This window comes from Hemitrygon akajei, chromosome 4, assembly GCF_048418815.1.
Source record: "Hemitrygon akajei chromosome 4, sHemAka1.3, whole genome shotgun sequence".
NCBI lineage: Eukaryota > Metazoa > Chordata > Chondrichthyes > Myliobatiformes > Dasyatidae > Hemitrygon > Hemitrygon akajei.
The window spans coordinates 18,526,191-18,553,804 of NC_133127.1; the positions used below are offsets into that span (position 1 = coordinate 18,526,191).

At 43.9% G+C, this 27,614-nt stretch overlaps 1 protein-coding gene across 4 annotated transcripts in view; it reads right to left on the bottom strand.

The window, feature by feature from the left end:
* slc4a11 (solute carrier family 4 member 11) overlaps positions 1-27,614 on the bottom strand; it is a 303,412-nt gene that overhangs the window by 143,445 nt on the left and 132,353 nt on the right. For all 4 annotated transcript variants that reach the window (XM_073042123.1, XM_073042124.1, XM_073042122.1 and 1 more), the window contains 2 exons: positions 9,637-9,786; positions 1,270-1,313 (listed from right to left, as the gene is read on the bottom strand). In XM_073042123.1, the coding sequence (XP_072898224.1) occupies positions 1,270-1,313; positions 9,637-9,781 (189 nt within the window). In that variant the 5' untranslated portion in view covers positions 9,782-9,786. The remainder of the gene's footprint in view (positions 1-1,269; positions 1,314-9,636; positions 9,787-27,614) is intronic.

The following is a 27,614-nucleotide window of genomic DNA, read 5'->3' on the forward strand; positions in this document are numbered from 1 at the left end:
GAGAGCGGCTAGTCAGACTGTGGGAGATTGGCCAAACGCAGGCAGACAGCACCAAACACTCGCACAAGCCACTTTCACCCTCATCACTTTAACCTTGCTCAATGCCTCAGAGAGAAGCAGTGGAGTCAATCATGGGCTCACATCCCATCTGTAGACCTCACGCTCCGCTCCTAAACTCAAATTCCATCGGAGACAGCAAAAACGCCAGATCGCTCAATCAGCCCAAAAACACCAAAATGTAAATCACAGGTTCCAATCACACACAGTTCACCAAACTACCCAATTCGCTGGTACCATCTTGAAGATTCATTCAACACCCAGCAGTGAGAACAGGAAGAACCTGCAAGCTCCACTCAGACAGTGCCCAAGGTCAGGATTGAACCCATGTTCTCTGGCATTGTGAGGCAGTGGCTCTGCCAACTGATTCAATGATCAACACTGATCGAATGGTTACCTTTCAAATAGCATTGAATATCAAAACCCAGGTTCAATTCCAGCCTTGGGTGGTGTTTGTGTTGGTTCTGCACACACTCTGAGCTCCTGGGTGCTCCGATTCCTTTGCTGATTGAAAAGATGTACAAGTTGGGAGGCAAATTGGCCTCTATGCACTGAGTGGTAGAATCCAAAGGGAATTTTATAGAAATACCGAAAGAATAAAATAGCATAGCATTAATGTCAATTTGACACCAGAAAATGAGGTGTTCTGAACCAGACTGTAATGGTTTTACTGAGGTAAAAATTCTCCCAGCACACTCAGTAGCCAGCTTATCGGGTACACCTGCTCATTAATCAGCCAATCAGGTGGCAGTGACTCAATGCATAAAAGCATTCAGACATTGAGGTTCAGTTGTGGTTCAAACCAAACATCAGAATGGGGAGGAAATGTGATCCAAGTAACATTGAGCTAAGGGGTAGTTTGAGCATTTCAGGAGCTGCTGATCTCCTGGGACACACACACACACACACACATTCTAAACAAGGGGTCCATGGACCCCCTGCTCTAGAACTTACAGCGAATGGTGCGAGAAACAAACAGCGGCAGTTTTGTGGGAGAAAATACCTTGTTAATGAAGAGGTCAGGAGAATGGTCAGACTGGTTCAAGTTGACAGGAAAGCAACAGTGGCTCAAATAACCATACACTGCAACAGTGGTGTGTAAAAGAACATCTCAATGCACAACATGTTGAAACGTGAAGTGGATGGGCTACAGCAGCAGATAAGCACGAACATACACAGAGTTTAAACTGGGGGGAAATGAAGCCGACTTACTTTTCTGGATGTATGTAGTAAGACGCATCCAGCATTGTCATGTTCTGCAAAAAAATAAAAAAGGAAAAATGATTCAAGAATTGAACATGATAAACCGCAAGGAAAATATCTAAATCATCCAACAAAATGGCATTCCACTCAAACTTCCAGAACATTGACATTTTGTTATAACAAAAATGCTTATTACTGGAGAAGAACATGCCCACTTCCAATCTTCAGTTGGAACGAGTCTGGATGTTAGCCAATTGCCAGAAAAGTCAACCACAGATACCTTCCAGTACCTCAAAAAGCAAGGGAAAGGATATTATTTTAAGAGATTATGATGACTAGATATCCAAGTAGTCCAGCAAAAAGAAAATGGGAAAGACAAGACAAAAACAAGAATTACTGAGTTATAGGATATAAGAGTTTTAGGGTGTCACAGTAGCGTAGCAGCTAGCGTGACTCCATTACAACTCAGGGCATCAGAGTTCAGAGTTCAAGTCCGATGCCTAATCACAGGACGATTTACAATAGCAACTTAGCATACCAACTGGTAGATCTGTAGACTGTGGAGGAAGCCTGCACAGTCACAGAGAGAATGTGAAAACTTCCTAAAGACAGCAGCAGAAACTGAACCCGGACTACCGGTACTGTAAAGTGTTGTGCTAACCACTGTGTTACTGAGCCACTCCTAGCTTTAACAAAGGTAAATGCAGCTGCCTCACGGCTCAGGTTCAATCCCTGCCTTGGGTGCTGCCTGCGTGGAGTTTGCACACTAAGCACAGGAAGGTCTGGTTTCTTCCCGACAAGAACGGTTTATTACACCGGCCACTGTAAGCTGAGTGGCAGAACCCAGAGGGGAGTTGATGACAACGCAGAGAGAATGAAATAGGATTAACATAGTGTCGGTGGCAAGGAGTGCTTGATGGCCAGCACTGACTCGATGGGCCGAAAGATCTGTTCCTGTTCTGCGTGACCACCACCAGGGTAGTATAATAAACAATGAAGGAAGTCAAGGAAACACATGGCCTGCGCTTACTCCCTTTAATGCCTTACAACAATTAGATACACACCCGATTAAACATCAGTCACCACACTGCACCCACTCGTCTTCACAATAACACTCACTCGACAAACACACGAACAGTTGACCCACGAGACATTCTTCTAGAAGGGAGTGGTTAGCAATACAGAGCCCACCGACTTCAAAAATTCTAAAATAAGCTATCTGATGTAGACTGTGGGCCAGCATTGTGTTCACAGATATATATATTTTTAAAAAAGTCCTAAAGAGAGTGAATATAAGGAAATGCAGCTCCATTGTGTACTGAATTATCTCCATTCAACGGAGCCTGTTGTCATTGGAGAGTGCTCTCTGAGGAATTCCACGGCGCCACAGCCAGCAGTGATTGCCCTTGTTCTCTTAGTTAATAAACAAATTAGTAACTCAATTAAACAAAAGTATTCACAATAGGGCACGGGGGTTTGTTCGGCAGGTCAGAATGTGTGGGCTGAGAGAACTCCCAGGAGAGCCACCGTCGCATAACTCAGCTCATCATGACCGCCACGCCGCTGGGACAGCTTTTCTCTTTCAGTATCAGCTCCAAAAGCAGCCCGCACCCGATGCAGACCCAAATGCCAGCACACCAGGTCGCTGCTCTACGCTTGACCCACAGAGAGTGCACTGGTGTACATCCAACCCTCAAAGAACATTACAGCACAGTTCAGACTGTTCTGTTCACAATCTCCTGCTGACCTTTTAACCTACTCCAAGATCAATCTAACCCAGAGCTTCCCAATCATTTTTTTTTTAACACCATGGACCAATACCATTAAGCAAGAAGTCCATGGACCCCAGGTAGGGAAACTCTGATCTAACCCCTCCTACAGTCCAATTCCTTCATAGCCCTTCATTTTTCTATCATCCATGTGCCCGTCTAAGAGTCGCTTAAATGCCCTAATGTATCTTCCTCGAGCACCACGCTTGGCAGGGAGTTCCACGCACTCACTCTCTATATATAAAAAAACCTTACCCATGATGTCTCCAATACTTTCCTCCAATCACTCTAAAATTATCTGCCTCATATTAGCCTTTCACACCGTGGGAAGAGGTCTCTGGCCAACTACTTGATCTATGCCTCTCACCATCTTGTACACTTCTATCAAGTCACCTCTCATCCTCCTCCTCTCCTAGCTCGCTCAGCTTTCCTCATAAGACAAGTTCTTTAGGCCAGGTAGAGCATTGTACAAAAATTTACTTTGACATGCCCCCCTCAGCTTTTATCTCAAGGGAGGACTGGTGTCTGCAGCACAGTGCATTTGAATGGACGCACCAACCATTTAAAAGTAAAGTTCCTCATCAGTATCAGATTTAATATTACCAGCAAATGTCATGAAACTTGTTAACTTTATTGCAGAAGTACAATGAAATACATGATAAATAAATAAATAGAGAAAACGCTGAGTTACATTAAGTAAATATATGTCTATTAAATAGTTAGGTTAAAAAAAAGTACTGTAGTGAAAAAAACAGAAATAAAGAAGTAGTGAGGTAGTGTTCATGGGTTCAAAGTCCATTTAGAAAACTGTATTGCAGAGGGGAAGAAGCTGTTCCTGTATCACTGAGTGTGTGCCTTCAGGCTTCTGTACCTCCTTCCAGACAGTAAAAGTGTGAAGAGGGCATGTCCTGGGTGGTGGGAATTCTTAATGATGGGCACAGCCTTCCTCAGGCACCGCTCCTTGAAGATGTCTTGTAACTACAGAAGCTGGTAGCCACGATAAGTTTCTGTAATTTATTTTGATCTTGTGCGGTAGCCCTCCCACCCACCCACCCCACCCCCCCCCCCCCCATACCCAGATGGTGATGCGGTCAGTTCGAATGCTCTCCAAAACAGAATTGTCTGCTTTAATTGACAAACGGAATCTCAAAATCCTAATGAAATATAGCCGCTGTCTTGCCTTCTTTGTTGAGAGCCGTCCAGTCATCGTCGACTCATGGTGACCCTATGGATAGTGTAGTTGCCCACAGTGTTTTTGGAGCAAGATATGGAAGTAGATTGCCAGGCCTTCCTTCCACAGAGATACTGCTGCTGCCCAGGCTGGGACCCGGCCGGATTCAAACTCTGGACCATACACCTCGACGTCTACTACTGATGCCAATCCACCACCAGCCAACCTTCTTTACAGCTGCATCAATATGTTGCAACAAGGTTCAGTCCTCAAAGATAGACACCCAGGAACTTGAAATTATGTTTTCTTGAATGAATTGCTAGTATTTAATGTTTCTGGTGATTAGAAATTTTAATAAGGATTCAAGCTGTGAAATTATCTGAGTCTGCTTGAATCCTTTCTAATTTTCTAATCATCAGAAACATTTAAAGAGTTTAAAGGCTTCTGAGAGCAAGACATAGATAGAAAATGTGATGGGTCAAATGTAAGCAAATAGGCATCTTGACTGGTACAGGAGTTGGGCCACAGAGCCCATTTCTCTGCTGTATTACTATATAGCAGAATTAGTCCATTTGGCCCATCAAGTGTGTTCCACATTTGATCGTGACTTATTTATTTTCTCTCTCAACCCCCCTCTCCTACCTTCTCCCCATAGCCTTTGACACTCTTACTAATCAAGAGCCTGCCAAACTCCGCTTTATATACACCCAATGACTTGGCTTTCAAAGCCAAATGTAGCAATTAAATCCAGATTCACCACCCTCTTTCAGCAGCAGGAGCAGGCCACAGCAAGGAGGTTTCTCACAGATCGGCGACACTTGTTTAAAAGGGGAGCTTCACAAGTGTTTGGGGTCATTCCAGCAGCCCAATCAGCACCAGAAGCAGGCCACACCGACGAGGTTTCTTGCAGACCAGCAACACTTGTTTAAAAGTACAAAAGGGTCAATTGGGCGGCCATTGTTGGGAGTAGGCCAGAGGTGAGAGTAGGAGTGTCAGGCTTCGGCTCTGGGTAATTTCTGCTGAGGATCTCTCTTTACCCCCTGCTTTCTGCACCCAGAGTAGCAAATGGCTGTTGTGTGTCCTTCATGCCGGATGTTGGAGCCCTGGAAGCCCCAGATTCTCCCAGGGAACATCTGTGTGAAGTGCATGCAGCGGCAGCTCCTTGAAGACCGTGTTAGGGATCTGGAGCGTTAGTCAGATGGCCTTCACCTTGTATGGGAGAGTGAGGAGATCACTGATCAAAGTTACAGGGAAGTAGCCTCCCCAAAGTTGCAGGAGGTGGGTAGCTGGGTGACTGTCAGGAGAAGGAATAGGAAGGGGAATAGGCAGTTAGCACAGAGCACCTCTGTGGCCATTCCCCTCAATAATAAGTATACTGTTTTGGATACTGTTGTAGCGGATGACCTCTCAGGGGAATGCCACAGAGACTGGGTTACTGGCACTGAGGATGGGTCCATGGCGTAGAAGGGAAAGCGGGAGAATTGGAAGCAGTATTGATAGGGGACTCAATAGTCAGGGGAGGTTTATGGACATGAACGGGACACCTGAATGGTACGTTGCTTCCCAGGTGCCAGGGTCAGGGACGTCTCAGATCACGTCCACAACATTTTGGAGGGGGAGGGAGAGCAGTCTATTGTCTTGGTACATATTGGTACCAATGACATAGGAAGGGAAAGCAAAGAGGTCTTGAAAAGAGAATTCAGAGAGCTAGACAAATTTAAGAAGCAGGACCTCCAGGCTAGCAATTTCTGGATTGCTGCCTGAGCCACGCACCAGTGAGGGTAGAAACAGGATGATTTGGCAGATTAACGTGTGGCTGAGAAGCCGGTGCAGGGGCAGGGCTTCAGGTTCTTGGATCTTTGGGATTTCTTCTGGGGGAGGAATGATCTGTCCAAAAATAACGGTGCACCTGAACCTGAGGGAACCAACACTCACGCAGGCAGGCTTGTTAGAGCTGTTCAAGAGGATTTAAACTAATTTGGCAGGGGGGTGGAAAACAGAGTGAAGGGACTCAGGATAGAACGGACGGTAGAAAAGCAAAGATAGTGTGCAATCAGACTGTCAGAAATGGCAGGCAGGTGATGATAGGACAAAATTGCAGCCAGCAGGGTGAGTACCAATGCATTAGGGATGCAGAATCAAAAAAGGATAGCAAATACAGTACTCAAAGTGATATATATCAATATGCACAGAGGAGAAGAAATAAGGTGGATGATCTTGTTGCACTATTACAGATTGTCAGGTATGATGTCGTGGCCATCACTGAATCATGGCTGAAAGATGGTTGTAGTTGGGAGCTGAATGTCCAACATTACACGTTGTATCAGAGGAATAGGAAGGAAGGCAGAGGGGGTGGCGTGGATCTACTGGTAAAGAATGGCATCAAATCAGTAGAAAGATGTGACACAGGATTGGAAGATATTGAATCCTTGTGGGTCAAGTTAAGAAAGTGCAAGGGTAAAGGACCTTGACGACAGTTATATGTAGACTTCCAAACAGTTGCTGGGATGTGGATCACAGATTACAATGGGAAATAGAAAAAGTGTGTTAAAACGTCAATACTATAATAGTCATGGGGGATTTCAACATGCAGGTTCATTGGGAAAATCAGGTTGGTAATTAATCTCAAGAGAGTGAGTTTGTTGAATGCCTACAAGGTAGCTCTTTAGAGCAGTTTGTCGTTGAGCCTACTAGGGGATCAGCTAAACTGGATTGGGTGTTATGTAATGAACCAAACGTGATTAGGGAGCTTCAGGTAAAAGAGCCCTCAGGAGGCAGTGATCACATTATGATTGAGTTCAACTTGAAATCTGATAAGGAGAAAGTAAAGTCTGACATAGCACTAGTTCAGTTAAGTAAAGGAAATTATAGTGGCATGAGAGGGGAGTTGGCCAAAGTAAACTGGAAGGAGATGCTGGCAGGAATGACAGCAGAGCAGCAATGGTTTAAGCTTCTAATAAAAAAATAAGGTACAGGATAGATGTATTCCAAAAATGAAGAAATAATTATTTCTTCAAAAATAGCAAAATAGTACAACCATGGCTGGCAAGGGAAGTCAAAGCTCATATAAAAGCAAAAGAGGACAAACAACAAAGCAAAAATTAGTGGGAAGATACAAGATTGGGAAGCTTTTAAAATCCTACAGAGAGCAACGAAAAGAATCATTAAGAGGGAAAAGATGAAATACAAAAGCAAACAATCTCAAAGTGGATAGTAAAAGCTTTCTGAAGTATGTAAAAAAATAAGAGATGAGAGTGGATATAGGACCACTAGAAAATGAGGCTGGAAAAATAATAACAGGGGACAAGGAGATGGCAGATGAACTTAAATGAGGATTTTGCATCAGTCTTCACTGTGGAAGACACTGGCAGTGTGTCAGATGTTGAAGGGTGCAAGGGGAGAGAAGTGAATGCAGTTACAATTACAAAGGGAGAAGGTGCTCAAAAAGCTGAAAAACTCAAGGGTGCACAAATCACCCGGACCAGATGAACTGTATCCTAGGGTTCTGAAAGAGGTTGTGGTAGAGAATGTGGAGGATTAGTAATAATCTTTCAGGAATCACTGGCCAGAGGACTGGAAAATTGCAAATGTCACTCCACTCTTTAAGAAAGGAGGAAGGCAGCAGAAAGGAAGTAATAAACAATTGGGAAAATGTTAAACTCAATTGTTAAGGATGAGGTTATGGAGTGCTTGGTGACACAGGACAAGATAGAACTAAGTCAGCATTGTTTCCTTAGAGGAAAATCTTGCCTGACAAACCTGTTGGAATTCTTTGAAGAGATTACACATAGGATAAAGAGGATACAGTGGATATTGTACGCTTGGATTTTCAGAAGGCCTTTGACAAGGTGCCACACATGAGGCTGCTTACCAAGTTAAGAGCCCATGGTATTTCAGGAAAGTTACTAACGTGTTTAGAGCATTGGCTTATCGGTAGGAGGCAGTGAGTGGGAATAAAAGAATCCTTTCCTGGTTGGCTGTCAGTAACTCGTAGTGTTTTGCAGGGGTGGGTGTTGGGACTGCATCTCTATGCTGTACATCAATGATTTAGATGATGGAACAGATTGATTTGCTGCCAAGTTTGCAGATGAAATAAAGTTGCTGGAGGGGCAGGTGGTGTTCAGGAAACAGGTAGGATGCAGAAGGACTTAGACAGATTAGGAGAATGGGCAAGAAAGTGGCAAATGAAATACAATGTTGGAAAACATTTGGTAGTCGAAAAAAAATGTGCAGACCATTTTCTAACTGGCACGAAAATCCAAACTCTGAGATGCAAAGAGATTTGGGAGTCCTTGTGCAGAACACCCTGAAGGTTAACTTGCAGGTTGAATCAGTGATGAGGATGTTAAATGCAATGTAAGCATTCATTTCAAGAAGTCTAGAATACAAGAGCAGGGATGTGATGCTGACGCTTTCCAAGGCACTGGTGAGGCCTCGCCTTGAGTATTGTGAGCAGTTTTGGGCTCCTCATCTGAGATATGCTGGCATTGGAGAAGGTTCAGAGGAGGTTCACAAGGACGATTCCAGGAATGGAAGGGTTACCATACAAGGGTTTGATGACTCTGGGTCTGTACTCGCTGGAATTTAGAAGGATGAGGCCGGAATCTCATTGAAATCTTATGAATGTTGGAAGGACTAGACAGAGTATATGTGGAAAGGATGTTTCCCCATGGTGGCAGAGTCTAGGACAAGAGGTCATACCCTCAGGATAGAGGGGCATCCATTTAAAACAGATATGGGGAAATTTCTTTAGTCACATGTGGTGGTGAATTTGTGGAATTTATCACCATAGATAGCTGTGGAGGCAATGTCGTTGTGTGTATGTAAGGCAGAGCTTGATAGGTTCTTGATTGGATAAGGCATCAAAGGTTACGGGGAGAAGGCTGGGGAATGGGGCCAAGGAGGGGAAAAAAGGATCAGCCATGTCTGAATGGTGAAGCAGATTCAAATGAGTCAAAGAGTCTATTTTTGCTCCTGTGACTTATGGTCTTACAGTCTTCTAAAGCCAGGTGGGCGGGAAAGGTAAAGGGCTGGAGAGGAAGGAATCATCTGATAGGAGCAAAGAGTGGACTATAGGAGAAAGGGAAGGAGGAGAGGACACGGGGGAGGTGATAGGCAGATAGAGAACAGGCAAAAGTCCAGAGAGGAGAATAGAACAGGGGAAGGGGAGCTGTGATAGCTCTGGAAATATTGCGACAATTGTGGGCTGTCCCCCCCAACACATCCTCGACCACGTTGACCGTTGATGCAACAACATGTTTCACCGCATGTTTTGATGTACATGTGACAAGCTAACCATCCTCTTCTACTGCAGAACCCTTCACATTCGCAATGCAATTTTCACTGTGTTACCATCAGTATAGCAGTACGTACCAAAATGAGATAAAGAAAAAAGAAACGTTCAGTCACCTCGTACTGGATGCGCCTGATACTCACCATCTGCATTTGGCTCCAGTTCGACGTTCATGTTGACGTAGAAACGAATGCTGTCATCGGAGATAGTCGACGTGTTTACAGTTTCGTATACCGCGTCTGCCCCATTCTCTCGGCCCTCACTGCCATCTTCATAGCCTGGCGTCATATCGTCTGCAGCAACAAACGTTTGGCAATTGAGAAATAGCCAAGTGTGAAAGGGTGAATATTTAATAATAAATGCACATAAGTCACAGACAGCTTTACTTGCCCCAATTTAGAGGGCAACGTGGTAGCGTAGCAGCTGGTCTAACACTTTTACAGCACCAGAAAACCAGGTTTCATTCCACTGCCGTCAGTAAGGGATTTGTATGTTCTCCCCAAGACCGGGTGGGTTTCCTCCCACATTCCTAAGACAAACATGTTTGGATTAGTGAGTTGCGAGATATGTGGGACTATGTTAGTCAATGACTCATTTCACTGCCCATTTCAAAGTACATGTGACAAATAAAGCACATTTCCAAAACTTCAGTCTGAATAATTAATTGGGATTGTGATATCCCACCTGACCCACATATCTAGTAGGCGAGTTATTGCGACCGCTTAATTCAAGCACGATTTCTATGGGTGGGTCCTCAGGTGGCTGTGGAGGCAGATCAGGGAATCCACATACTCTGGTGCAGTGCGGACAAGCACCTGGGGTTACTGGTTGGGTCTTTTGGTTGTCTAATCCTTTCGCAGCTGCTGCTCGTTCTCTCGCATGCGAGTACAACAGCTAATACTACTTGGATTTCCCCCGAGAAAACATTCCATCAATCCATACCTTCAAGACCAATATGACAATAAGCACCATTTTGCATAGAGCCCTAATACATGGAAAAACCCAGATGGGTCAAACCTCTTGGTGAAAAAAAAACTGGTACCTGAACAGATAAGCATACTTGGGAACTGGGACACATTTAACCAGAGTGGGGCAGAACCTTTGAGATAAATGAGCAGTCGTAAAGTCACTAGATTAACATCCAAAACCCTGAACTATTGAACCGGACTATTCATCAAGGAAGCTGAAGTACTTAAAAAAAAATTCATCTAATTAATTTAAAAAGCTTAGCATGAGGACAGCGTGCTGTTTACTACATGCATTTTGAATTACATTTTATTAATTACATTATAATATCATGGGTGATGTGCTGTGCTTGGGTTAGGGCCCAGTCCATCACGGGTGAAGCCCTCCCCATCAGTGTGCACATCTACACTGAGCATTCTCGCAACAAAGCAGCATCGATCATTAGGGACCACACTCCCCACCACCCAGGTCATGTTCCATTCTGACGCTGCCATCAGAAAGTTACAGGAGCCTCAGGACTCACACCACCAAGTTCAGAATCAAAATCAGAGTCAGGCTTATTATCACCGGCATGTGACATGAAATTTGTTAACTTAGCAGCAATAGTTCAATACAATACATAATCTAGCAGAGAGAAAAAAAATTAAAATAAAACATAATCAATAAACAAGTAAATCAATTATGTATATTGGATAGATTTTTTTTTAATGTGCATAAACAGAAATACTGTATATTAAAAAAAGTGAGGTAGTGTCCAAAGCTTCAATGTCCATTTAGGAATCGGATGGCAGAGGGGAAGGAGCTGTTCCTGAATTGCTGAGTGTGTGCCTTCAGGCTTCCGTACCTCCTACCTGATGGTAACAGTGAGAAAAGGGCATGCCCTGGGTGCTGGAGGTCCTTAATAATGGACACTGCCATTCTGAAACACTGCTCCCTAAAGATGTCCTGACTACTTTGTAGGCTAGTACCCAAGGTGGAGTTGATTAGATGTATGACCTTCTGCAGCTTCTTTCAGTCCTGTGCAGTAGCCCCTCCATACCAGACAGTGATGCAACCTATCAGAATGCTCTCCACGTTACAACTATAGAATTTTTGAGTGTATTTGTTGACATGCCAAATCTCTTCAAACTCCTAATAAAGTATAGTCACTGTCTTGCCTTCTTTATGACTATATTGATATGTTGGGACCAGGTTAGATCCTCAGATCTTGACACCCAGGAACTTGAAGCTGCTCACTCTTCCCACTTCTGATCCCTCAGTTACTACCCTCAACCACCAGGCTCTTGAACCAAAGAGATAACGTCACTCGCCCTATCATTGAAACATTCCCACAACCAATGGGCTCACATTCAAGGACTCTTTATCTCATGTTATCAATACCCATTGCTGATTTATTTTTCTTTTGTATTTGCAGTTTGTTGCCTCTGCACACTGGTCATCTATCCTGTTGGGTACAGACTTTGAACGATTCTATTACAGTTGTTGGATTTACTGAGTATGCCTGCAAGGAAATGAACCTCAAGGTTGTGCCTGGTGTTTATGTACCATACCTACCTAGTAGGCACGTCGCCTGGCTGTGGCCTCCTCCTCCCAATTCAAAAGATACTGTCCAATTCCTTTATCAAAATGATCATCAGTGATGCACGACAGTGTCTCGCCTCTCGTCCACGTGGAGCATTGCCTCCTCAGGCAACTAACAGTAACACACATTTTGATTAGGTCTGTTTTCAGTGGTCCTGTTCACCAGTGTTTGAAAGACAACCCTGCATATGCGTTTCAAATGGATGGAATTCTCCATTTTTAATTGATCTAGTTTATAGTCAGTCATAGGAGAGAAACAAGCCCTTCAGCCCACCTAGCTTATGCCAAACCATTATGCCTAGCCGCCTCCCCTCGACCTGTGATCCGTATAGTGTCCATGACTTGACTGCTGCTATGCCTCACTCCCATAGACTCTGCCTCTGTCTCGCACATAAATACAGATGAAAATGATCCATTTAAGGTCACCCCCATCTCTTTTAGATTACCATTCTGATCACGTGGACACAGATTACCACTCGGGCCTCACAGACAATGGTTGAACAGAAAGCTGGCCTTCTCAGCTGGTCCCAGTTATTGCAAACAGAAGGAAAGGCATTCCTAGCCAGAATAATTTCACAAGCAGCCAAGAAACGAAGAGCCAATTAAACTCTTTTTTAAAAAAAATTTTTGAACTTTAAGTTGAAGGGGAAGATGGTGGCCAGAAACTTCAAGACCTTTCTGGAAAGTGCTGTGGGACCAAAGAACCCCACCCAGATCCAAAGCTCTTCCTCAAGGCAGTGACAGCAAGACTGACACAGCTGAACTCTACAACCCAGGTTCAATTCCACCCCTGCAAGGAGTTTGTACATTTCCCTCCCGATCGTAGCAGCTTCCTCCGGTGCTAAGCTTTTCCTCCCACACTTCAAGGACGCACGTATGAGTACATTCATCAGTCACCAGTGCAACTGGGTGGCATAGGCTTAATGGGACAGAAGGGCCTTTTACCACATTGCATCTCTAAATAACAGATTGGACCCCTGCCACTAGATGTCACTAATGACCTTTTATCAATTCCAAAACGTCAATAATGCCTTGGTGCGAGAAAAATTATGACTGAAAACGTACTTGTGGGTTTCCATGGAATCGTTCCCCGCGATGTCCCGGCTTTATACATGGTAAATGGTCAAAAAAAAAATCATTCGACAAGATATTAAACATCAGATTGATCAAAGGCAGCAGGATCAGATAACACCAACTGCTCCTCTGAGTCATATGTCACCCCAACGTGTTATTCCTTTATTTCTGGCTCCAAATCCTACATAGTCACACTGTGGCAGTACCTTCACCAAAAGAAAACTGCAATCATTCAAATTTGAATTTGGTACTTTCCCTCTGACGAAAGGAGGTGTAAGATTGTCCTCCCCTTTGCTGGCTTACTGGTCACCCTTGGGCAAGGTGTAGCACCTGCTCAATACCCCCCCCCCCCCCCAAAAAAAATCAGCGTCACGTGAAGCCATGGGAGCAGCTGGTGCATGTCACAAGTCCTGGTTATGCGACCACTGGCCCAGGCAGACAGTCTCCAATGGCTGGGGTAACCCATCTTATAAAGGTACTGCCCAGAAGGCACCAATGGCAAACCACTTCTGTGGAAAAATTGACCAAGAACAAACATGCTTGTGAAACCATGATCGCCTGCATCGTACGACAGGGCGTATAATGATGGCTGATCAAAGACCCCACCCCAGTCATTCTCTCCTCCCCAATTTGCCTCCCCCTTCCCCCCGACCACCCACCCTAGCAAGCAGAGCATAAAGGTCTGGAAACACATACTGCCAAGCTCAAGGACAGCTATCCCAATGTTATAGACGCGACAATGGGCCTTAGTACAAGAATGGACTCTCAACCTCAATCTATATCCTGAAAACCTTGACATTTTACTGTATCTTCACTCTTGATAACTGTTAACCTTTATCCTGCACTGTAGCTATTTTACTTTGTACTTCCTCATTGCACCGTTGTAATGAATTGATCTGTATGAAATGCAAGATGTTTTCCACTGTACCTCTGTAAATAATTTTTAAAATTCCAAGTAAGCAAAAATCAGCCCTACTCACATGAGCAATAAACATAGAATTGCAACCACATCATAAACAAGTTCAAGCAAATTAGAGAATCTACCGATTCTAATTTAAGTTATAACTGTGTTATTGAAAATTAAATCAATTTAACACAACAGGGACTCACTACCAGAATACATTAAAGCCAGTTGGCCGCTGAAATTTTCTCAGCTACTGCGAGGGAGGCTTGCTTTGGCCCCACTACTAGAAAAGATCTCCACGTGCTGGACCGAGAGTTAACTTCAGTGAGTTCACAATGCCAAATCTGCAAAAGGTAATTTCACTTGTACAGAGCGGAGAGTATAACTGGCAAGCAGCTCAGGGTTTCAGGGAGTTAGTTGCAGAACAAAAGACCCGAAGATAAAAATGCTCTACGCCAGTTAACTCATGGAACGTTCAGCACAGAATCAGACCATTTGGCCTCTGTACCCAGCTCCGAGTTACACAGCCCATCAAATAAAGGAAAACATCAGCTTTATTTGTCACGTGCACATGGAAAAATACATTAAGATGGATCTTGTGTCAACAACCAACAGTCCAAAGATATGCTGGGGGCAGGCTGCAAGCATCACCATGCTTCAGTGCCCACGCATCTGTGGAATGAAGGAGGAACAGAGCACCCGGGGAAACTCACGTGGTCATTGAGAGAACGTACAAACTCCTTACAGACAGCAGTAAGAATTAAACACCAATCTTACACCCGATACTAACCCCTGTGGACAGTAGCAAAAGCAGGTCCTTTCATTATTTACCCATGTTCCTTTGAAAATTACCGGTTAATCTACTTCCACACACCTTGGGAGCAGCAGATACACAATTTTGTACATATCAAAAATGAATTCTTGCCCCAATGACAATTATCCTCAAAAACTGTCTGAGGAGATCGTGGAGGCAGGTTCCCTCAACACTTAAGCAGCTAGACCCCCACTTGGATCATCAAAGCTTGGTGACATAGTGTCATGACAACATGTCAACAAAAGGAATTGTCATTTCGAATTCAACATTCCAAGGTGTAAAGTGACCCGAGAGTCCCAGTGCAGGATTCCCTCAACTTGCGGGTCGAGTCTGTGGTGAGGAAGCCAAACGTAATGTTAGCATTCATTTTGCAAGGACTAAAATACAAAAAGATATAATGCTGAAGCCTTATAAAGGCACTGGTGAGGCCTCACTTGGAGTATTGTGAGCAGGTTTGAGCCCCTTATCTAAAAGGGGTGCAGGTTTTGGAGAAGGTCCAAAGGGGGGGGGGGGTTCATAAAAATAATGCCAGAAATGAAAGAGTTAACATACAAGGGGCATTTGATGGTTCTGGGTCTGTAACTACTAAAGTTTAGAAGAATGAGTGGGGATCTCCCTTAAATCCTATCAAATATTGAAAGGACTACATAGAGTGGATGTGGCGAGGATGTTTCCTATAGTGGGGGAGTCTAGGACCAGAGCACACAGTCTCAGAGTAGAGCAGGGGTTCCAAAACGCAGGTACACAGGCCCTTTGGTTAATGGCTTTGGTTAAAGGCCCCACTCCCTTTCACCATTTCTCTCTCTCACCTTGTCACTTTACTTCACCCCTGCCCCACTTTCACCCATCATCTGCCACCTTTTATTTCTTCCTCCCACTACCTTCTTTTCCTCCAGTCCTGATGAAGAGTCTCGGCCCAAAACCACTGTTTACTTTTTTCCATAGGTGCTGTCTGACCTGCTGAGTACCTCCAGCATTTTGTACGTGTTGCTTTGGATTTCCAGCAACTGCAGATTTTCTCTTCTTTGTGATTTAACAAAAAGGGCTGGTCATTCATTCCAGATCTAGATTCAGATTAATTTATCTATCGCACATACATGGAAGTAAACAGTGAAATGTGTGATTTGTATTAACCAACACACCCAAGGGTGTGCTGGAGACAGCCCGTAAACATCATCACACATTCAATAGACAATAGGTGCAGAAGTAGGCCATTTGGCCCTTCTAGCCAGCACCGCCATTCACTGTGATCATGGCTGATCATACACAGTCAGTACACCGTTCTTGCCCTCTCCCCATATCCCTTGACCCCGCTACCTATAAGAGCTCTATCTAACTCTCTCTTGAATGCATCCAGAGACTTGGCCTCCACTGCCTTCTGGGGCAGAGCATTCCACATATCCACCACTCTCTGGGTGAAAAAGTTTTTCCGCATCTCGGTTCTAAATGGCCTACCCCTTACTCTTAAACTGTGGCCTCTAGTTCTGGACTCACCCATCAGCAGGAACATGCTTCCTGCCTCCAGCATATCCAATCCCTTAATAATCTTATATGTTTCAATCAGATCCCCTCTCATCCTTCTAAATTCCAGTGTATACAAGCCCAGTCGCTCCAATCTTTCAACATATGACAGTCCCGCCATCCCGGGAATTAACCTTGTGAACCTACGCTGCACTCCCTCAATAGCAAGAATGTCCTTCCTCAAATTTGGAGACCAAAACTGCACACAATACTCCAGGTGGGGTCTCACCAGGGCCCTGTACAGCTGCAGAAGGACCTCTTTACTCCTATACTCAATTCCTCTTGTTATAAAGGCCAGCATGCCATTAGCTTTCTTCACTGCCTGCTGTACCTGCATGCTTGCTTTCATTGACTGATGTACAAGAACACCTAGATCTTGTTGTACTTCCCCTTTTCCTAACTTGACTCCATTTAGATAGTAATCTGCCTTCCTGTTCTTGCCACCAAAGTGGATAACCTCACATTTATCCACATTAAACTGCATCTGCCATACATTTGCCCACTCACCCAACCTGTCCAAGTCACCCTGCATTCTCATAACATCTTCCTGACATTTCACACTGCCACCCAGCTTTGTGTCATCAGCAAATTTGCTAATGTTACTTTTAATCCCTTCATCTAAATCATTAATGTATATTGTAAACAGTTCAGGTGCCAACATGACCAAAATGCTTGGCAGAACAAAACACAAGAAACAAAATAACAGTAGTAGAACAAACCCCCTTCCTGCCACACGCACGTTATGTTTTATAACTTCAAAATGTTAAGCCAATTCAAAGGAAAACACAGGAGTCTGAAATTTGGGTCCAGCTTCATGGCAAGACCTGTGAGTCTTACTTCAGTGGTTGGTAAGTTGATGAAAATCCTGAGAGGCAGGATTTATGAACATTTGGAAAGGCATAATATGATTACTAGTCAGCATGACTTTGTCAAAGGCAGGTCGTGCCTTACGAGCCTGATTGGATTTTTTGAGGATGTGACTTGTTACGAATGTGCCACAACTCTGAGGGGCCAAAGGGTACAAAGTCACCCCCTCCTTTTTGAGAATCGCAAGATCGCTATTAATTCGGGTCTGGGACCCAGGAAATGAGAGAGAGACACGCAGAATCCTCAAGGTTTGGAATGTGTCCTGACCTCAGCGAAACAAAAACCCCTGATAACGGCTATTGTCTCTTGGAGACAGAATTGTGTATTAAGTACTGTACTATTCATTGAAGCCCTCAGGGGACGGCCAGAGTGGGCTGATTGAGGGATTGCATCATCCCAACCTGATTGACATCTGAGACCCCGTGAGTAAGGATAAAAGAGGGTCTGGGGAACAACCCCTTGAGACGCACCAGGAGAAGCGCTGGAAATCCAGTGACAGCATTTAATAGCGACAGCCGGTGGGGCCCGTGTGCGTCCCTCCCTTGCCTGGGATTGGCAGCCTCACCACGGAAGAACGGCTTTAGCTAAAGGAGAGGCCACAAGTGAATGGCCACACCAACGGGACTCCCGACGGATCGAAATCATAAAAGGAAAGCCGGCAAGTTTCTCAAAATCCCTCTCTCTCTCCAACCAAAGGCTGCAGCCTGCATGAACTGAGTGACTTTTATATTTCCATCGGACAATACATTTATCCCCTAGACAACGATAGAGCTATTTCTTATTGATTATTATTATACCCGCGCTTTTAAATTTAGTATTGACGACGTATATTATCTGTATGCTTGCATTGATATTATTTTTGTGTATTTTTACTAATAAGTACTGTTAAAAATCATATCATCAGGCTTCAACGGACCTCTCTATCTTTGCTGGTAAGTGACCCAGTTACGGGGTTCGTAACAGACTAAACACATTGATGAGGGTAGAGCAGTAGATGTAGTGTATATGGGTTTCCGCAAGGCATTTGACAAGGTACCCCATGCAAGGCTTATTGAGAAAGTAAGGAGGCATGGGATCCAAGGGGACATTGCTTTGTGGATCCAGAACTGGCTTGCCCACAGAAGGCAAAGAGTAGTTGTAGATTATTCATATTCTGCATGGAGGCCGGTGACCAGTGGTGTGCCTCAGGGATCTGTTCTGGGACCCTTACCCTTCGTGATTTTTATAAATGACTTAGCTGAGGAAGTGGAGGGATGGGTTAGTAAATTTGCTGATGACACAAAGGTTGGAGGTGGTGTGAATAGTGTGGAGGGCTGTCAGAGGTTACAGCGGGACATTGATAGGATGCAAAACTGGGCTGAGAAGTGGCAGATGGAGTTCAACCCAGATAAGTGTGAGGTGGTTCATTTTGGTAGGTCAAATATGATGACAGAATATAGTATTAATGGTAAGACACGGGCAGTATCGAGGATCAGAGGGATCTTGGGGTCCAAGTCCATAGGACACTCAAAGCTGCTGCCCGGGTTGACTGTATGGTTAAGAAGGCATATGGTGCATTGGCCTTGAGTTTAGGAGCCAAGAGGTAATGTTTCAGCTATATAGGACCCTGGTCAGATCCCACTTGGAGTACTGTGCTCAGTTCTGGTCACCTCACTATGGGAAGGATATGGAAACCATAGAAAGGGTGCAGAGGAGATTTACAAGGATGTTGCCTGGATTGGAGAGCATGCCTTATGAGAATAGGTTGAGTGAACTCGACCTTTTCTCCTTGGAGTGACAGACAACAAGAGGTGACCTGATAGAGGTGTATAACATGAGACGCATTGATCATGTGGATAGCCAGAGGCTTTTTCCCCAGGGCTGAAATGGCTAGCATGAGAGGGCACAGTTTTAAGGTGCTTGGAAGTAGGTACAGAGGAGATGTCAGGGGTAAGATTTTTTTTTTAAAGTGGAGAGTGTGTGGAATGGGTTGCCAGCAACATGGAGCTCAGAAAAATAGAGGTCTGTGGTTAATCCTGGGTAATTTCTAAAGGTAAGGACATGATTGACACAGCTTTGTGGGCTGAAGGGCCTGTATTGTGCTGTAGGTTTTCTACATTTTACTTTAAGTGAGGTGCACATATATCATGTGGTAGCATGTGACATATGGAAATCACATCTTTTCACACATAACCCATAGTTATTTAAGAATATACACACACACACACACAATCACTCAAATATCATTAAAGTATTAAATACACAACAGGACAGGCCTCCAGTCTATCAAGTACAGACCGATTTCCCTACTGTTCACAAATACGAGATTCTGCAGAAGCTGGAAATCCAGAACACCATACAAAACATTGGAGGAACTCAGCAGATCAGGCAACATCTATGGAGGGAATGCTACCTCTCCACAGATACTGCCTGACCTGTTGAGCTCCTCCAGCATTTTGTGTTTCACCTCACTGTTCACATCAGATAACGTAGTAAATTAGATGGGAGAAGGCCCAAGCTCATCATGAAGGGATTGTAATTTACATACCAACTTATTCCTTCAGAAAATAGAAGCAATGAGAGAAAAAGGCAAATCAATGAGATCAAGAGCTCAAGTGACTGCAAGATGTGAGGACAGAAAAGTGGAACACCCTAATGGAAAATAAATCCTTCAAACTTAAGTATCAATTTTATTGAAAGGAAGACAAAAGTCACATGTTCCAGAATGCACATCACACAACACAAAAGAATGAACATGCAAAATAATTTGAAGTAAAATTTAAAACAATAAATAATAAAAACTTTTAAAATAATTTGGGATGCTCAAATGAAATAAAAATGCTTATTAAGATTCAAAAAGTGTATTACACACATTTAGAGATGTGCTGAAGTTGGAGATTTAATAAGCAACAAGGAAGAGGAGATTCCATTTATATATTTCTGTGCATCACAGAACTCTCCATCATGATTGTCGTGGACAACACATTGGATTACATGGGCGGCACAGAAAATGCTGGAAAGGGTTTTGGCACAAAACGTCGACAACACCGTACCCCTCCCCCCCCACATATATTACTCGGGCACAATCTGTGCTACAATGAACCTAAACTACAACTAAAGTAAGCGTTAAAATTCTAGGGCAGTGATGGCTTTAAAGTGAATGGTCAGAGTTACAGTACAACACTTAAAAGCACGTCAACACATTGCTCAATGAAACATGCACAATGTAAGCTTCCATGGAAGTACAGGGTTACGGTGGCCGAGAATCTCAGTGCTTGAGAGTTTAAAACCAAACAAGATGTGGTGATACTTGAAGTTTATGATATAGCAACAGAAATATCAAACACCACTGCATGGGAATCGTTCCTTCCCAATGAAGCCCAGATCGTCACTGCCGTTGAGCACACCTGCAAGGAGCACTGTCACAGGAAATCAGCATCCATCAAGGAAGGAAGTACAGGAGCCTCGAATGCCACATCACCAAGTTCAGGAACAGTTCATTTTCAACCATCACACTCTCGAACCAGAGGGTTGAAATTTGTTGAAATTTGTTGAAATTCCACAACAAATTCCACAACCAATTCCACAACCAATTCCACAACATATGGACTTACTTTAACGACTCTACAACTCATGATATCAATATTTATTGGCATTTTTTTTGTACTTGCACAGTGTCACCTATGGCACATTAACTGTTTATCCTCCTGTGTGCATTTTTTAAATTGATTCTATTGTTTTTGAATTTACTGTGAATGCCCACTAGAAAATGAATCTTGAGGGTTATACAAGGTGACACATGTACTTCGATAATAAATTTACTTTGAAGTTTGAAGGGCGACTCAAGTCCATGTTTGACAATTAATTTAGTGCCCAGAGGCCAACAGTTTACTGCACCATTTTCACTCAACTATACTTGAAGAGCAACAAACAACAGCTGAGAAGTAATTTGACGAATGCCAATCATATTAATATTGCAACTCAAAACTTGCTTGTTGGCTATGATGAAGCAAGAATAATTTGTGTTGGCCACCACCTTCCCCCTCACCGGGTCTCATCCATCACCTTCGGCCCTGAAGAATGGTCTTGGCTTGAAGCGTGAGAATCTATTTATTCCAATGGAAGCCACCTGACCAGTTGAGTTCTCCTAGCATTTTGTGCGTGTTACCTTCTAGCTTGTACTCCTTCCCCTCTTATTCTGGTTCCTACCCCCTTCCTTTTCAGTCCTGATGAAAGGTGTCGGCCCAAAATGTTGACTGCTTGTTTCCCGTCTATAGATGCTACCTGACCTGCTGAATTCCTCCAGCATTTTGTGTGTTGCTCCGGATTTCCAGCATTTGCAGAATCTCTCGTGCTTTTTTTTGGACAACTGTTGGCCCAGCTCAGGTGCTCTAAATAATGCCCGTGCCTGAAGGTGATTAAAATTCCATTGTGGTATTTAAATCCTAACCATTTAGTGACGTGTTACGCTATTGCTTGGTTGAGGCAAAGCAGAGAACATCTATTACATTCAACTAGGCACAAAGTAAAGAGGTGAACTCATTACCTATATTAATCCAGCAACCTGATCAACCAGTTTCCTAATCAACACACACAAAATGCTAGAGGAACTCAGTAGGTCAGGAAGCATCAATGGAAAGAACAAACAGTCAATGTTTCAGGACGAAACCATTCTTCAGGACTAGAAAGGAAGGATGAAGATACCAGAATAAAATGGTGGGGAAGTGGAAGGAGGACAAACTGGAAGGTGGTAGGTGAAGCCAGGTGGGTGGGAATGAACTAAACTAACGTATTGGTGGGAAACAGACACTGGCAAATATAATATTTACTGTCCATTCCACCTATCATGAGAGAACAGTGGTATGACAACTGCTTCAACCATTATATTTAATGATTCAATAAAACTGCATGGCTTGCTTAGTCAAATCAAAGACAAAGTGGTCCAATTACGATTGACATCTGCCGGACAATGCTGAGGATGTTCTACGAGGCTGTGGTGGCCAGTGCTAACATGTTCATTGTTGTGTGCTGGGGCAGCAGACTGAGGGTAGCAGACACCAACAGAATCAACAAACTCATTCGTAAGGCCAGTGATGTTGTTGGGGTGGAACTGGACTCTCTGACGGTGGTGTCTGAAAAAGAGGATGCTGTCCAAGTTGCATGCCATCTTGGACAATGACTCCCATCCACTCCATAATGTACTGGTTAGGCACAGGAGTACATTCAGCCAGAGACTCATTCCACCGAGGTGTAACACTGAGCGTCATAGGAAGTCATTCCTATCTGTGGCCATCAAACTTTACAACTCCTCCCTCGGAGTGTCAGACACCCTGAGCCAATAGGCTGGTCCTGGACTTATTTCCACTTGGCATGATTAATATTTAATTATTTATGGTTTTATATTGCTATATTTCTCCACTACTCTGGGTGCGGCTGTAATGAAACCCAATTTCCCTCAGGATCAATAAAGTCTGTCTGAAGAGCTAACCATGAAGTGATAGGCAACACACACAAAGTGCTGAAGCAACATCCATTAGGGGAATAAACATTCAGCATTTTGGGCCAAGACTCTTCATCAGGACTGGAATTAAAATTAGAAGGTAGAGGGAGGGGAAGGAGTACAAGGTGGCCGATGATAGGTGAAATCAGCTGAGGGGGAAAAAGGTGGGTGGGTAGGAGTGCAGATGAAGTAAACTGGGAGATAATTGGTAGAAAAAGGTAAAAAAAAAAGTGATAGAAGAAAAATGACATGGGAGAAAGGGAAAGAGCGGTACTGGAGAAAGTGATAGGCAGGTGAGCAGAAAAGGTAAGAGACGAGAATGTAGAGACTAGGAGAAGGGGAAAATTACTGGGGGTGGGGGGGAAAATCGACATTCATGCCATCAGGTTAGAGAGTACCTAGACAGAATATAGGGTGTTGCTCTCCACCGAGGGTGGCCTCATCATGGCAGAAGTGAACATCATGGGCCAACATGTTAGTATGGGGCGAGGAATTGAACTGGTTGGCCACTGGGAAATTGTGCTCTGTGGATGGAGCAGAGGTACTCGAAGCTGTCCCCCAATTTACGTTGGGTCTCATCAAGATAGAGGAGCACCAGTTTACGACAGAAAAGCCCAACCGATTCACAGGTGAAGTAAGTGGTGCCTCACCTGGAAGGATTGTTTGGGGCCCTGAATGGAGATGAGGGAGGAGGCGAATGAGCAAGTTGAGCACTTAACACTTGCAGGGACATGTGCCAGGAGGAAGAGGGGAACAAATGGACAAGGGAATCTCAGAGGGAAGTGATTCCTACAGAGAGTGGAGAGTGGGTGGGCTCGGAGAGGGGAGATGGGTGGTACAGGTGTGTTTGGTAGTAGAACCTATTGAAGATGGTCGAAGCTGTGGAGAATGAGGTGTTAGTTGTGGAGGCTCATGGGGTGGTACGCAAGGCCAAGAGGAGCTCCATCCTGTTATGGTAGCAAGAGATTAGGTGAGGGCAACATCAATAGTGGAGAAAGGGAAACCCTGTTCTTTGAAGGAGGAAGACATCTCTGATGCTCATGAAAGGTGTCGTCCTGGGAACAGATGCAGCAGAGACGAAGAAACTTTTTTTTTTAAGAATCACAAAAGACAGGATGTAAACCAGCTTCCTATTACTGTTTGGGGGACAAATTTTACCCAGCTCTTCCAAAATAACATGACAGAGGCATGTCTTGGAATACAATGGTTTTTTTTCCAGAATATTATTCAAACATTTCTTCTCATTCATCATTTCTAGATGCCACAAGCATGCATTTTAGCCCTTCTCATCCCACCTCCACCTCTTCAGAAGGCAATGGAAATCAAGGTTCTTAAACCTGCTCTAGAAACAAGTCCTTCCATGTCTGGATGAAATGCATTGTCAGAGACATTCCCACAACCTGATGTCTGGGAGGGAAGGAGGGACTGAATGAGAGAGATCACAAACCCCCACAGCCCACATTGATACTGTGATTTCAGTCCCTGAGGTCAACACATGAGCATCCTTCAGGAGGATGAACCCATGGAAAGCATCCAGTCTCGTTGGGGTACCTGGCCAAATACTAAAGACCCGTGCTAATCAACTAGCTGGAGAGTTCACTGAGTACTTTAACTTCTTGCTTTGGCATTTTGAAGTACCCACCTGCTTCAGTTATACCATTCCCCAAGAAGAACATGATAACCTACCTCAATGACTGGCTATCACCCAATAGCACTCACATCCACAGTGATGAAGTGCTTTGAGAGGTTAGTGATGAAACGCATCAACTCCTGCTTGAGAACCAACTTGAATCCGCTCCAATTTGCCTACTGGCTCAACAAGTCTATAGCAGATGCCATTTCACTCAAACCTGAACAGCAAAAATGCATAAATCAGGATGTTCTTCATTGACTACAGCTCAGCATTCAATGCTACCATCTACTCAAAACTAATCAATAAGCTGCAAGACATGGCCTCAGTATTTCCTTGAGTAATTAGATCCTCAATTTCCTCAGTCAATTCAGATTCACAACAATATCTCCTCCACAATCTCCATCAGCACGGGTGCACCACAAGGCAGTGTGCTAAGCCTCCTGCTCTACTCTCTTTACACATATGACTTTGTGGCTAAGCACAGCTCCAATGCCATATTCAAATTTGCCGATGACACCACTGTTGTGGGCCAAATCTAAGGTGGTGATATATCAGCATATAGGAGGAAGATTGAAAATAAGGAAATCAGAGGTCCATGAGCCTGTCCTCATTGGAGGATCAGAGGTGGAGAAGGTCAACAGCTTTAAATTCTCGGCGTTATCCTTTCAAAGGATTTGTCTTGGGCCCAGCATGCAAGTGCAATTATGAAAAAAGCATGGCAGTGCCTCCATATCCTTTGGAGTTTGTAAAGTTTCCAAACATCAAAAAACTTCGACAAACTTTTACGGCTGTATGGTGGAGAGTATATTAACTGGCTGCTTCACAAACACGAGAGATACTGCAGATGCTGGAAATCCAAAGCAACGTGCACAAAATGCTGGAGGAACTCAGCAGGCCAGGCAGCATCTAATGCCCTTGAAAAGAAAATCCTACAAAAGTGGATACAAATCATGGGTAAAGCCCTCCCCACCACTGAGCACATTTAGACGGAACAGCATCACAGGAAAGCAGCATCCATCATCAGTGACCCCCACCACCAAGGACATACTCACTTCTCACTGCTACCATTAAGGTAGTGGTACAGGAGACTCAGAACTCACTTCAGGAACAGTTATTACCCCACAGTCATCAGACACTCGAATCAAAATGTGACAGCTTCATTCAGCTTCACTTGCCCAACACCAAAATGTTCCCACAAGCTATGAACGCACTTTCAAGGACTCCATCTCATGTTCTCGATACTTATTGCTTTCTTTTGGTCTTTGCACAGCTGGTTGCCTTTTGCAAATTGGTTGTATACCAGTGCATTGACCATTGATCCTATTATGGTTATTGGATTTATTGAGTATGCCCACTATAACATAAATCTCAGGGTTACATATAGTGACATACATGTACTTCGATAATGAATTTATTCTGAACTTTGAGATACAGAATAGAATAACCCCTTCCAGCCACACCACCCAGCAAACCCGATACAACCTGGGCTTAATCACGGGATGATTTACAAACACCAATTAACCTACTAACCAGTATGTCTTTGGGCTGTGGGAGGAAACTGGAGCACCTGGAGAAAACCCACACATTCCACAGGGACGACATCAGAATTGAACTCTAACTCTGATGCCCTAAGCTGTAATAGCATAGTGCTAACTGCGACTGTAGAGTTGTAGGACATCAGGTGATGAGCGGAGGTTTGGAAATTCTTTAATCACTCATTGCTTTGACAAGGTAATAACAGAGAGCTTTTCCCCAGGAGAAACGAGAGCCGAAGTAGATCTACTAACTCTTCGACTCTGTTCTGTCATTCGAATTGGTGGTTGAAATAAAACACCCAACTTGGTTTTTGCTCCCCAATCCCAGTTCGAAAGCTATTTTCAGTCACTGTCCAAACAGTACATATCCATTATTTTCACCCCATCTTCCCCAATCTAATTGGGCAAATCAGCTGCAAAACTCCATTCAGAATCAAGTTTGGTATCACCGGCGTATGTTGTGAAATTTGTTAATCCTTCATTCATTTATCTTCATAGATTTCGGTCAGAGGCCAAATTTGGACACTTTTTGATCATCACTGCCTGCATCTCAGATACAACGAGATTGTTTAGTTGCAATGGAACCACAATGAAAACAAAAATGGAGAGATGAAGTTAAAGATAGAATACAGGGTTAATGACAAGATTCTCTGCAGTATGGAGGAAGAGGAATTTTGAGATCTGTGTCCATCAAATTGATAGGGTTGTTATAGATCCATAATTCATTGAAAGTGGCACCACAGGTGGATAGGGTCATGAAGGCAGCTTTTGACTCATTAGCCCTCGAAATTAGAATATTGCATACAGGAGCTGGGAACTTAAGCTGAAGTTGTACAGGACAGAGGTGAAACCTAGTTTAGGGTATTGAATGCAGCTCTGGTCACACAACTACAGCAAAGATAGCAATAAGCTTGAAAGAGTGCAGAGAAAACTTACAAGGACTTTACCAGTACTTAAGGACCTAAGAGTTAGGGAAAGATTGATAGGTTAGGGCTTTTTCCTCCTGGAGTTCAGAAAGTGAGGAGTGATCTTAAAGAGGGATACAAATTTATGGGGGGGGCGGTGGTACAGGTTGAGTAAATGCATGTAGTCTTTTTCTCATTAGATCTAGGTTTATGGAGAAAAGTGAAATATTTAAGGAGAAATCTGGGAGGGACGGGGGGGAATTTCTTCACTCAGATGTTGGTCTGAATGTGGAAATGAGCTGCCAGCAAAGCTGTAGGTGCAGGTCCAACTAAGACCACATGATATGAACAGAATTAGGCCATTTGGCCCATTGAGTCTGCTCCACTATTTCTTCATGGCTGATCAGTTTTCCTCTCAGCCCTAATCTCCTGCCTTCTCCTGCATCTCTTCATGCCCTGACCAGTCATGAATCTATCAACTTCAGCCTTAAATATATCCAATGACTTGGCCTCCAAAGCCACCTGTGGCAACAAATTCCATAGCCTCACCACTCTCTGGCTAAAGAAATTCCTCCTCACCTCCATTCTGAAAGGAGGCCCTTCTATGGAGGCTGTGTCCTCTGGTCTTAGACTCCCGACTGTAGGAAACATCCTCTCCACATTCACTCTACCAAGGCCTTTCAACATTCGATAGGTAGGTTTCAATGAGGTTATCCCTTATTCTGAATTCCAGCAAATACAGAACTATAGCCTTCAAATGTTCACCATACAATAAGCCTTTCAATCCTGGAATCATTTTCATGAACCTCCTTTGAACCCTCTCCAATATCAGTACATCTTTT